The sequence below is a fragment of the Neoarius graeffei genome, chromosome 12 (genome assembly GCF_027579695.1).
Source record: "Neoarius graeffei isolate fNeoGra1 chromosome 12, fNeoGra1.pri, whole genome shotgun sequence".
In the NCBI taxonomy this organism is placed as follows: Eukaryota; Metazoa; Chordata; class Actinopteri; order Siluriformes; family Ariidae; genus Neoarius; species Neoarius graeffei.
In genome coordinates, this window is record NC_083580.1 from 1,267,985 (window position 1) to 1,281,902 (window position 13,918).

The 13,918-nt window shown below is 40.8% G+C and overlaps 1 protein-coding gene across 2 annotated transcripts in view; it reads left to right on the forward strand.

Annotated features, from left to right (window-relative positions):
* The first annotated feature begins 642 nt into the window (after positions 1 to 642).
* Positions 643 to 13,918, forward strand: part of LOC132894836 (gamma-aminobutyric acid receptor subunit beta-2) — a 125,478-nt gene continuing 112,202 nt past the window's right edge. For both annotated transcript variants that reach the window (XM_060934949.1, XM_060934950.1), the window contains exons 1-3: positions 643 to 819; positions 935 to 1,026; positions 1,640 to 1,707. In XM_060934949.1, the coding sequence (XP_060790932.1) occupies positions 734 to 819; positions 935 to 1,026; positions 1,640 to 1,707 (246 nt within the window). In that variant the 5' untranslated portion in view covers positions 643 to 733. The remainder of the gene's footprint in view (positions 820 to 934; positions 1,027 to 1,639; positions 1,708 to 13,918) is intronic.

The window sequence follows — 13,918 nt, forward strand, 5'->3', positions numbered from 1 at the left end:
ACTCTCTAACCTGGATGGCAGGTCCTTCAGCGCCACGGCCATCAAGCTCTGGAATTCCCTTCCTCAACCCCTCCGTGACTGCTCTTCCTTTCCTTTCTTCAAATCTCATCTCAAAACCTTTCTGTTTCATGAACACTTCTCTACCACCACCACTACAGAAACTCACCACTTTTTAGCAACTTTTGTGTGTGTGTGTGTGTGTGTGTGTGTGTGTGTGTGTGTGTGTGTGTGTGTGTGTGTGTGTGTTCTTTTCTTTGACCCAAAGTGACCTTGAATTTGAGAAAGGTGCTATATAAATGTAAATTATTATTTTTATTATTATTACTGTGCCCCTATTTCTGACAGTGCACCACCATTTACAGTGAAATAATAATAATAATGATAATAATAATGATAATAATTTCATATCCTTAAAACTATATTCATAAATTATACAAAGTTTTCAAAGCTTGCTAAGAGCTTTACAGATCAATTAAAGAAAAATATAAAGAGAAATAAGTTAACTTGTTATTAGTGTGTGTGTGTGTGTGTGTGTGTGTGTGTGTGTGTGTGTGTGTGTGTGTCCCGTTGCCCCTTTAAACGCCACTCTCTTCCTCCGGCTGCTTTGAAGCCACTGCGCATGCGTACCACTGCGCTCTCACCGCACCGGGCAGAAGAAGTTGCATCTCTTGTGTCTTCATAGAAAACTGGAAAATAAAAAAAATTATAATTTTATTAAAGGGGAAAAAAAACCATGGGGATTTTCCGGAGGAGGAGGAAATGGAGCTGGACTCGGGTTTGGGTTTTATTTGTGATGGTGGCTGCGGTTTGGGCGCAAAGGTAAGACACCTTTACACACACAGGGAGAGAGAGAGAGAGAGAGAGAGAGAGAGAAGTTCTCCCCGCTGTGAGTGCGGGTTCTGGGGTTAATGGGAGGCTGTGTGCCCCGCTGCAGGGTCAATGATCCCAGTAACATGTCCCTGGTGAAGGAAACTGTGGACCGGCTGCTGAAGGGATACGACATCCGACTCCGACCCGACTTCGGAGGTAAAACACTGGAGCGCTTCTCATTTCACTCTTATCATCAGTGGCTGTTGTTATAAATGTGTATAATGAGTGGCTGTTGTTATAAATGTGAATAATGAGTGGCTGTTGTTATAAATGTGAATAATGAGTGGCTGTTGTTATAAATGTGTATAATGAGTGGCTGTTGTTATAAATGTGAATAATGAGTGGCTGTTGTTATAAATGTGTATAATGAGTGGCTGTTGTTATAAATGTGTATAATGAGTGGGTGTGTTAATAAGCGCTTATGAAGCCTGAGCAAGCGCGTGCATGTGCGGACCGAGCAGCGCGCGCACCTGTAGTGTGTCTTTAAATAACTGAGCACTGCCCGGGATCTGACACCGACTCGGACCGATTACCGGCGATCATGGGGGATCACGGTTCATCATCCAGTCCCGCATGGGGGTGCGTTCAAGGGCAGCAGCTGGTGGTGATGATGATGATGATGATGGAGTGTGGAGTTCTGGTTCAATGAAATCAAATGCATGTGATTATGTGATGATTTTGTTTGTTTGTTTGCTTGTTTGTTTGTTTACTTAATACTGGATTATTATTATTATTATTATTATTATTATTATTATTATTATCACTGCAGGTCCTCCAGTGAGAGTGGGTATGAACATCGATATCGCCAGCATAGACATGGTATCAGAGGTCAACATGGTAAGTAGCCCATGGTGTTAAACTGTTCACTAAACCCCGGGGCTTGAGGGTGTCATGTGTGTGATTTGTGACGAAGCTGAAGTTTCCTTCACCACAGGTCCAGCGTCGTGTCACTTAAACATCCAAGTGCACACATGGAGTCATTGATGGTTTGGGACAAGGCCGCATTTTTTATTTTTATTTTTATTATAATTATTGAAGTGAAACTTGGATTTCTTTTTTGAACACATTGTGTTTAATGTAAACTTTTTGACAGTCGTACAAAGAAATAACGAAAGCAGTCTTCTACTGAGCTCACTACACTAACGAACTAACACCTAGAGCATTTAATTAACCCTTAATGCACTCTGTTATCACTTACAGTGTTGAAATAAACACCTATAGTCTCAAATGAACCTTTACTGTCTCAGAGAGGTTCCTAACAGTGAACACTCTGGTGAAAAAACCTTCAACAGCTTCACCAGGAGCACAGAGGAAACTTTAATGGTTCTTCAAGTTCAAAGTGCAACTTTATGATCATTCACATCTCTGAGTCTGAGGGGGCGTGGCCCGTGTGTGTGTGTGTGTCAGTCTGAGTGAAGGAGGCGTGGATTAACAGGATTAACACCCACAATGTTCGACTAAACACCTGTCATGTTGAAGTATCCTTTATAGTGTTGAATCATTGAATTAAACACAAAGGTTGTGTATTGAACCTTAACGTGTTTGAATAACACGTGCTGTTAATGTCGAACCCTGACTGTGTTCAGGTCGGGTGTAGAGTGTTTTATTAAACACCACGAGCATTACATTAAGCTTCAGTAGAAAATAAATGAGCATGTACACTCCTGCATCATTAAAGTGATCTTTATTGTGATGGATGAACATGTGCAGGGTTTAATTAACACCCACCACTGAACACTGAATTATCATCAATAGTGTTGAATTAATATTTAATTTTGTTAATAGTGTCAGTGCAGTGAGTTGGATGTTTATTCTACACTGTAGGTGTTAAGTTCAGTACTGATGCAGTCAGATCATTCTTTCAGTACTCAGAATAAATCTGGGTTGAATGTGAAAGCGGCTTTGTCACAGTTTATCAGTAGTGCCCTTTACCAAGTGCACAAGAAACACCTTTATTTTGGACCTGAAGGCGGCTGTGTTCCAATTCATCCTCTGCATCCTTCTCCCTTCCTCAGGTGGACCTGAACTCTGCACTCTGGTGTTTCAGGAACTTTATTACAGCGTCACACATTTGGAACCGAAATACACTTTTAGTGTGACACTCATCGAAGGCACTAAAGGGTGCAGAGATAATGAGACGAGGCCGATGAGTAACATCAGCTGCTGTCAGTGTGTTTATTGTGATTTGATGACGGAGGCAGAGTCGAGCGTCAGTGCTGGGAGGGTTTTACTTTTTCTGTATGCAAGAGCACCCTCTAGTGATAGTGATAGTGTGTGTGTGTGTGTGTGTGTGTGTGTGTGTGTGTGTGTGTGTGTGTGTGTGTGTGTGTGTGTGAGAGTTTAAGGCAGTGGATAAGGTTCTTTGCTGGTTAAACTTAATGAACGTTGAATCTGAAGACCTTGGGTTCCTGCTCGTGTTTCTCTGCTGTGCGTTATTTTATCATTATGGAGCGACGGCACTCGTTCACTTTTGCATGCTTGTTTATTTAAACGAATGTATCTTTATAGGGCGGCACGGTGGTGTAGTGGTTAGCGCTGTCGCCTCACAGCAAGAAGGTCCTGGGTTCGAGCCCCGTGGCCGGCGAGGGCCTTTCTGTGTGGAGTTTGCATGTTCTCCCCGTGTCCGTGTGGGTTTCCTCCGGGTGCTCCGGTTTCCCCCACAGTCCAAAGACATGCAGGTTAGGTTAACTGGTGACTCTAAATTGAGCGTAGGTGTGAATGTGAGTGTGAATATAGTATATAGAGTGTTTATATAGTATATTTCATTTTTTCCACCAAAAAACTACATGAATAAAAATATGCAAAAGAGAAGAACCTCTGAATGAAAACTCAACGGAAGATCTTTGTTGATTTGCAGCCGTTTTTGTTCACTGAAGTCAGACTGCGTTCGTTGAAAACGAGGACCTTTGAAGAAGATTTTAAGACCCACCCACTTTGCATGATCATGTCACGTCATATATCCTTACAAAGCTTTTTTCCTGCTTTATACATCAGTTTATGTCTCAGCAGCAGCTTGTGACTGTAGCTTTTGGTGTTGCAGAACGACTTTAATAACGATGTCGCCTCAAGCACAATGAAATGGAGACGCGATCATGCTAACACACTAACGCAAGACGCTACGGTCGAGTGAATGTTTTTCCAAGTTATTCTGTAATTTTACACGTAATTGTGTTCAACTGGGTTCCAGGTTAATATCATGAACCAGGGTTGCCAGATTTCAGTAACATTTCCAGCAAAAATTCGTCGCAGAATCCACACAAAAGATCTGAAACAAGCCCAGAGCAGTCGGCTGGTGGAAACAGGAAGCATGTTTTTCTGCTTCTTCTACACACACACACACACACACACACACACACACACACACACACACACACACACACAGTTACGAGATTAGCAACTCAGAGAGGAATTTCTCAAAATAATTAATGGGTTGTGAACAAAAACAGGGAAAATAATTTTCCAGTAAACTGTTGCATGAAAGCTGTTGAATTTTAATCATAATTTCATTTTTTTTTATCTCTAGCCGCTTTATCCTGTTCTACAGGGTCGCAGGCAAGCTGGAGCCTATCCCAAACATTAATAAAATATTTTTTGTCATGTTAAGTATGCAAATATATGAATATTTAATTAAATGTAACCTAATTTGCATACATGTACATTTCTGAACAAATGATGTATTTGTAAGAATTTTATTAATTAACTGGCAAAGATCAAATTAAATAATTAAATTAAAGAGAAGTGAGTACCATTAAAACGGTTTCATGCAGAACTCACAGAGTCCTTCAGCCAATCACAGTGAAGGAGGTGTGGTCTTTGTACCTTTCAGTCACAGTGAAGGAGGTGTGGTCTTTGTACCTTTCAGTCACAGTGACGTAGGCGTGGTCTTTGTACCTTTCAATTACAGTGAAGGAGGCGTGGTCTTTGTACCTTTCAGTCACAGTGACGTAGGCGTGGTCTTTGTACCTTTCAATTACAGTGAAGGAGGCGTGGTCTTTGAAACTGTAAATCACAGTGAAGGAGGCGTGGTCTTTGAAACTAAATCACAGTGAAGGAGGCGTGGTCTTTGAAACTGCAAATCACAGTGAAGGAGGTATGGTCTTTGAAACTGTAAATCACAGTGAAGGAGGCGTGGTCTTTGAAACTGTAAATCACAGTGAAGGAGGCGTGGTCTTTGAAACTGTAAATCACAGTGAAGGAGGCGTGGTCTTTGAAACTGTAAATCACAGTGAAGGAGGCGTGGTTTTTGAAACTGTAAATCACAGTGAAGGAGGCGTGGTCTTTGAAACTGTAAATCACAGTGAAGGAGGCGTGGTCTTTGAAACTGTAAATCGCAGTGAAGGAGGCGTGGTCTTTGAAACTGTAAATCACAGTGAAGGAGGCGTGGTCTTTGAAACTGTAAATCACAGTGAAGGAGGCGTGGTCTTTGAAACTGTAAATCACAGTGAAGGAGGCGTGGTCTTTGAAACTGTAAATCACAGTGAAGGAGGCGTGGTCTTTGAAACTGTAAATCACAGTGAAGGAGGCGTGGTCTTTGAAACTGTAAATCACAGTGAAGGAGGCATGGTCTTTGAAACTGTAAATCACAGTGAAGGAGGCGTGGTCTTTGAAACTGTAAATCACAGTGAAGGAGGCGTGGTCTTTGAAACTGTAAATCACAGTGAAGGAGGCGTGGTCTTTGAAACTGTAAATCACTGTGAAGGAGGCATGGTCTTTGAAACTGTAAATCACAGTGAAGGAGGCGTGGTCTTTGAAACTGTAAATCACAGTGAAGGAGGTGTGGTCTTTGAAACTGTAAATCACAGTGAAGGAGGCGTGGTCTTTGTACCTTTCAGTCACAGTAAAGGAGGCGTGGCCTGTCAGACCACATATGGATCTTTTTATGTTTCAGAAATTGCAAAATCTTGTGTGTGTGTGTGTGTGTGTGTGTGTGTGTGTGTGTGTGTGTGTGTGTGTGAGTTTAAATGATGTCATTACCAGGCCAGGGCCTGTTCCTCATGGTTCTGAAGGCTCAGTGTTTGTACTCAGTCATCTGGATTAAACATTTCTTTTGCACTACGCTAACGTTCCACAGCTCCCTGCGGCGAACACACACTCGACCCTGACACTGTGAGCGAGGGATCAGTGAACACAGCCAAGATAAACGAGGGGAAATAAAGAGACGCCGAGCTGAACAGTCCTGAGGAGCTGAATACAAACCACTAATAAACAAACACACCCCATAACTCAGAAAATATAAATCAATTAACGAATTAATGAATGAATAAATAATAAATAAACAAACTAGCTAACAAATTAATAAACAAATGCAAATTATCCATAAAGTTTTCATTAGAATGGGCAGATTACCTAATAATCACATTATAATAACTGTTATTAGGCATGTTATTGCTGTTTAACGGAATATCGTAATAATTACAAGTGTGATAAATTCATATAAAGATATACATTCGATGAATTAGCTAAAAATGAGACATATTGTCATTATCAAAAATTAATTAATGAATTAATTAATTAATCATAGACCCAGGTATTCAGTGTGATTTTTAAATTGGCTTAGACACAGGAAGTGATTTTGATAATCTCATCTCATTATCTGTAGCCGCTTTATCCTGTTCTACAGGGTCGCAGGCGAGCTGGAGCCTATCCCAGCTGACTACGGGCGAAAGGCGGGGTTCACCCTGGACAAGTCGCCAGGTCATCACAGGGCTGACACATAGACACAGACAACCATTCACACTCACATTCACACCTACGCTCAATTTAGAGTCACCAGTTAACCTAACCTGCATGTCTTTGGACTGTGGGGGAAACCGGAGCACCCGGAGGAAACCCACGTGGACACGGGGAGAACATGCAAACTCCACACAGAAAGGCCCTCGCCGGCCACAGGGCTCGAACCCAGGACCTTCTTGCTGTGAGGAGACAGCGCTAACCACTACACCACCGTGCCGCCCCCAATTTTGATCATAACAATTTAAAATGTACAACGTAATAATTTCATCTTTTATGATTCCTTTTTCATGGACTTTTCTATTTTATGTGTAAATACCACAACAAATGCTAATGGCTCTGTTCCTTGTTAGCTACATTAGCTTTACAGCATAATGAAGGCAAGGCAAGTTTATTTATATAGCACATTTCATACACAGTGGCAGTTCAATGTGCTTTACAGAAGTAAAAACAAAACATTGAACAAAAAAAATTAAAAAATAAAATTGCATAAAATAAAAGGGGAAGAAGAGAGGAAAAAATAATAAGAATGAAACAATAGTAGAAATAAAATAATAAAATGAAGCAAAAGTTCAGTAAAAAACAGCAGAATAAAATAGAATAAAAGTTAAGTAAAGTTTAAAACATGTAAAGATGATGATAATGAATCAAATAAGATTATATAGAATGAAAATAACTAAAGAGATTTTAAAGAGGATGTGATATACACGTGTGTAAGAGCACATTCTGGTGAAAAGTCAGCTGTCGTGAAATAAAGCCAGGAGAAAGGCTGAAAGCACATGGAGTTTCGGAAGTGTCACACTGGACGTTTTCATTTCTGTTCAGCTTTTATTAAATGGTGAAAATAGATGATTTGAATGGAGCACATTACAGTGAGACGTGTACAGCAGGTCTGATATGATTACAGCACGCTTTATAAAAGGTTAAACATGATTACAGGCAGTGGAGCTGAGGCTAAAGCTTCCTGACATTGTGTTTTCTGGGAAGGTCGTGTTCTTCTCACTGCTTCAGGGTGGGACATGATTCATGATGGAGATGTTGGAAATACAAATAAAAGTGAAACACTGAAATCAGGGGCTGAAGAGTTCCAGCGTTGCACTGGTTTTATTTCTCTTTATCCCAAAACTGGTTGCTTTTTTTTTAGGATCAAATCAGAACTTATCATGGCAGTAAAATTAGATCTAAGTTTCAATACAGAATTAGACTTTAGTGTCAGTGAACAATCAGATCTGATCATGATGATACAATCAGACCCAGTGTTAATGTACAATCAGACTTGATCATAATAGAACGATAAGATCCAGTCTGTAGCATACGGCCGGACTCCTGTGAGCTGGAACTGAGAAGTGTTTTTGTTTGCTTTCTTAAAAAAAAAAGAAAGAAATCAGTGCACAGCCCCTGAGGAAGCTGGATGGCTTTTTCACCAAATGAAAAAGTAAGACTGTCGATAAAGGTGAAGATAAAGGTGAGTGTGTGATCTTCATTGATCCAAACCCGCTCATAGAATACAAAATCTCAAAGAGGACTCTTATTTATTGATTTTCTGAGGATAAAGACATCATAACCAGAGCTTCTCGGTGACCAAAAGAGAGAAAAGAGAGCAGGAGAACCTGAGAAGGCCACGAAATATAATTGAGATTTTTTTTTCTGTATTGCAATTCAGAAACACATAGCAATATAAGTATCCTTGAAATGTCAACCATTTGTAGAGAGGTAATAGTAAAGATATTCCATCCACAGTCACTGGATATGAGCAATCGCACGCTCTGATTGGCTACTCTACTACTAGGAGATCAGCTCATATACCGTTTGGATAGCCTTTTATGCCTCAGTGGCATGTAGGGCAGCAACAAAAGTTTTCCACCTCTGTCTGTTATGGACAAGTTTCATATACCGTGAGTAGAGAAAAACAAAATGGCGGAGCGTATTGCTGAACCAACCGAGGACGAAATAAAAACTACTCGAAAACAAAACCCCAAAAGTACAAAAAAAAAGCAACAAAATATGGAATGAAAGTATTTGATGGTAAGAACGTATCTTTTTTTATTTTTCAAGAATTATTATTATTATTATTATTATTATTATTATTATTGCATTTTTCACAAAATGCTCCTATCATTTTGCCGGTTTGTTTACATTCTAAGCGGAAATGATTTTGTCAGACGTTTTGTATAAAGTTTTTATTTACTGAATTTGCAAAAATTAAAAATAAAAATGCTTCATTTCTCAAAACCCAGTGAATGTGGAGAGAATAAAACAGTTATTCCACTCAATCTCGGTGCTACGCGCCTCGTCGGCTATCAGCTCATGTACGACTCCATTTCTTGGAATAACTGTTACGTGTGTGTGTGTGTGTGTGTGTGTGTGTGTGTGTGTGTGTGTGTGTGTGTGTGTGTTAGGGCTGTCAAGCAATAAAAAAATAATCTAAATTAATCACGTATCAGTCTTCTTGCCATGAAAAGCATTTAAAACTATTTCTCTATTTAGAATCATATACATCCTCTTTAATACTTCCCCTTTCTCTTTCCGTCTTCCTCTTTTCCTCTTCTTCTTCCTCTTTTCCTCTTCCATGTTGTAAAGCTGCTGGATTTTGGACCCAAATGTATTCCTTGATGGCAGCTTTAAACTGTGTCAGAGGACGCAGTCTGTAAAGCCCCCGTTACCCCCTCCCTCTAGTCCCTGTACTCTGTGTAGTTATTGAGTTGGTTAATCTGTCGCAGGTGAACGCACGCGGTTCGGCTGTGGCTCGGTGACATTGGTTGCTTGCAGTAACCTCAGGAGTGAAGCATCAGGCGCTCTGTGTGACCTCTGAGTTTTCTGCTTAGTGCTTTCCCGTGAGGAAATGTTATTGCGATTGTTCATACAGTTGTGTTTCTGCTGCCCTCATGTTCGAGCCAGAAGGTCTTACTTTCCACAGCATTCAAATTGTGACAGTGGTACACGGGATAAAGGGGCATCACAGAGTGCAATTAATCTCAATTCAGATATTTATATATTTGAATGATTCTGGAGTGTGTATCTTCTCTCCTCGTGTCTGTGTGGGTTTCCTCTGGGTCTCTGGTTTCCTCCTACAGCCCAAAGACATGTGGATTCAGTTAACTGGTTCCTCTAAATCTTCAGGTGTGTGTGTGTGTGTGTGTGTGTGTGTGTGTGTGTGTGTGTGTGTGTGTGTGTGAGTGTGATGGTTGTTCGTCTCTGTGTAGCCCTGTGATAGATTGGTGACCCACCAAGGGTGACCCACGCCTCTCACCTGAAGTCAGCTGAGATTGGCTCCAGCTTCACCATGACCCTGATGGATAAATGGCAGAGATAAAGGATGTGAATGGATGGATAGATGGATGGATGGATGATTCCTCAGACCAATCCTATGACATAAGTGGTGCCATAGGATTCGTCCAATGAATCATTCGAGCAGATCATGCAATTAGTTGTATTTTGAGCTTAAACATAAAGAGTCAATTCCAGAGTCAAGTTCGTAGTTCAGAGCCTCAAGCTTTACAGACCAAGTAGAGTCCAGATTGCAAGGCTGGAAAGTTCCAGTCAAGTCATGTCCCAAGCTGTAGAGATCAGATTGGGTCTAGAGTCCAAAGTCTAAGTTTAAAGTCACATCTGGAGACAGACCCAAGTCCAGAGTCCCAGAGAGCGAGTCAGCTTCAAGAGAAATAAAGTCCAGTGTTCTAAACCACAGAGTTCGAGTCAAGTCCATTGTCCTAAGCTGTCAAGGCTGACTCAAGTCCAGAGTCTCAAACCGTGAGATCTGAGGTGAGTCCAAAGCCCAAAACTACAGAGTCTGATTTATGTCTGGAGTCCTAAGTGATAAAGTCTAAATTAAGCCCAAAGATCTAAACTGCAGAGACCAATTTAAGTCCAAAGTCTCAAACCACAGAGATTGATTCGAGTGTAGAATCCCAAATTGTAGAGATGGAGTCAAGTCCAGTATCCCAAATGATAGAAGTGTATCTGTGTCCAGAGTCCCACCACCACTTCAGTGTCAGTGGCGTAATTAGAATGATCTGTCATCCAAAAGGTGGTTCTTTACTGATCTGTTTCCACTGATGGACAGAGTAGAAGGAGCTGATACAGATGAGACACATGCGTATGTACTGTACATAAATATTAATATCATTTCCTGCTTTTAAACCTCATATTCACTCTGCTTGGTGTGTAAGTGCTGTGCTGAGTCTGTTAGCATGTTCTCGTTTGCTCGGGGCTGAATTACGTGCTCGCTACACTCATTCTCGCGTGTTTGTGATCGACCCAGCCGCTGCTTCAATATGCTCGAAACACAACTGAGAAACCTCCATATGGCTTTAATTAGATATGAATAAGGCAGTTTGCATGATGGCTCACTGAGCAGCTGCTGTCTGAAAGAGTGCGGAAGACAAGATGAGGCGATGTTGATTGGATCTCTCTCTCTCTCTCTCTCTCTCTCTCTTTCACTTCTGGCTAATGTGGAAATATATTAGAAAATTACATTTAAACTGTTTCTTATCAGCATCAATATCACTTTTCTATCTCTTCAGTATAACTTGACATATTTCCAATTTTTAAGCTAAAATTTTATAGCCAATCATGTTGATAATTCTTTCTTTCTTTCTTTCTTTCTTTCTTTCTTTCTTTCTTTCTTTCTTTCTTTCAATTTTTTATGACCCATACAGTGGTGCTTGAAAGTTTGTGAACCCTTTAGAATTTTCTATATTTCTGCATAAATATAGTCTGGCTAATGCGACTTCAAAGCTCTACGAGCTATTGGTCTGGCCAAGATATTCAGCCCAACCGTTTTCCAGAGCCCGGGGTTGACCCGCCTCCCTGAAATGCCTCAGTTTGCTACTTGTCGAAGCCAGAAAAGGCTGTGACGAAGCTTAAACCAATCACATCACTCTTTCCTCTGACGTATGTGACGCGACGATAGGATTCTCGCTGAGCCCCATTGATTTGGCTACTAGCGGGGCTAACTGGTAGATTAAACTCTTACCGAAGCCGGTCGGGAGCAAGGCGAAAATGTCCTTCCTTTCAATAAATACCTCCAGGGCTGCTCTTTGCTCCGTTTTCAATGAGAACTTCCCGTTGAATGCTTTCAATACAGCATGATTCTGTAAACAATCTATGGCTTCCGGTCGCAGTTCTACTATGTCACTGCCTTGAACATGCCTCTACCCAGGGCCGTTGGAGATGCTCAAAGTTGATTGGCTCCCGATCTTTCCGGAGCTTGGAAGAGCTGGAGATAGCTTGCCTGGCCAGACTAAGCTCGCAACAGGCCCTCGTGTTGCGTCACGCTTAGGATGGGCGGGCCCAGGCTAGCATAAATATGACCTAAAACATCATCAGGTTTTCACACAAGTCCTAAAAGTAGATAAAGAGAACCCAGTTAAACAAATGAGACAAAAATATTCTACTCGGTCATTTATTTATTGAGGAAAATGATCCAATATTACATATCTGTGAGTGGCAAAAGTATGTGAACCTCTAGGATTAGCAGTTCATTTGAAGGTGAAATTAGAGTCAGGTGTTTTCAATCAATGGGATGACAATCAGGTGTGAGTGGGCACCCTGTTTTATTTAAAGAACAGGGATCTATCAAAGTCTGATCTTCACAACACATGTTTGTGGAAGTGTATCATGGCACAAACAAAGGAGATTTCTGAGGACCTCAGAAAAAGCGTTGTTGATGCACATCAGGCTGGAAAAGGTTACAGAACCATCTCTAAAGAGTTTGGACTCCACCAATCCACAGTCAGACAGATTGTGGACAAATGGAGGAAATACAAGACCATTGTTACGCTCCCCAGGAGTGGTCGACCAGCAAAGATCACTCCAAGAGCAAGGTGTGTAATAGTCATCGAGGTCACAAAGGACCCCAGGGTAACTTCTAAGCAACTGAAGGCCTCTCTCACATTGGCTAATGTTAAGGTTCATGAGTCCACCATCAGGAGAACACTGAACAACAATGGTGTGCATGGCAGGGTTGCAAGGGGAAAGCCACTGCTCTCCAAAAAGAACATTGCTGCTCGTCTGTAGTTTGCAAAAGATCACGTGGACAAGCCAGAAGGTTATTGGAAAAATGTTTTGTGGACGGATGAGACCAAAATAGAACTTTTTGGTTTAAATGAGAAGCGTTATGTTTGGAGAAAGGAAAGCACTGCATTCCAGCATCAGAACCTTATCCCATCTGTGAAACATGGTGGTGGCAGTATCATGGTTTGGGCCTGTTTTACTGCATCTGGGCCAGGACGGCTTGCCATCATTGATGGAATAATGAATTCTGAATTATACCAGCAAATTCTAAAGGAAAATGTCAGGATATCTGTCCATGAAGTGAATCTCAAGAGAAGGTGGATCATGCAGCAAGACAGCAACCCTAAGCACACAAGTCGTTCTACCAAAGAATGGTTAAAGAAGAATAAAGTGAATGTTTTGGAATGGCCAAGTCAAAGTCCTGACCTTAATCCAATGGAAATGTTGTGGAAGGACCTGAAGTGAGCAGTTCATGTGAGGAAACCCACCAACATCCCAGAGTTGAAGCTGTTCTGTACGGAGGAACGGGCTAAAATTCCTCCAAGCCGGTGTGCAGGACTGATCAACAGTTACCGCAAACGTTTAGTTGCAGTTATTGCTGCACAAGGGGGTCACACCAGATACTGAAAGCAAAGGTTCACATACTTTTGCCACTCACAGATGTGTAATATTGGATCATTTTCCTCAATAAATAAATTACCAAGTATAATATTTTTGTCTCATTTGTTTAACTGGGTTCTCTTTATCAACTTTTAGGACTTGTGTGAAAATCTGATGATGTTTTAGGTCATATTTATGCAGAAATATAGAAAATTCTAAAGGGTTCACAAACTTTCAAGCACCACTGTAACTCTCAAAGTCAAAGTTGAGATATGAATCACAAACCTTTGAATTTGGAGTCAAGTTGTGAATCATAAATTTTAAAGACAGAATCAGGTTCATAGTTATAAACTTTTTGAATATGATTCAGTTTGTGAGTCATAAAACACTGTGATTCAAATCAAGCTGCAAATCTGAGGCTTTTCAGTCAGAGTTAGGTTAAAAATCAGAAGCCTTTAAAGCATGAGTCAGTTTGGCAGTCATAAGCTTTGAAACATGAGTTGAGTTGTGAGTCGTGTGCTCTGAAGTCTCGGTCAAGTTACAAATCACAAGCTTTGAAGTACAGAGTTGAATTATTAATTATAAGCTTTTAAACTGGACTTGAACTAAGAATCGTAAGTGTTTAAGTTGGAGTCAAATTGTGAATCATAAAATTTGAAGTCAAAGAAAAAGTTGTGAATCATAAGACTGAGTCATATTGTGA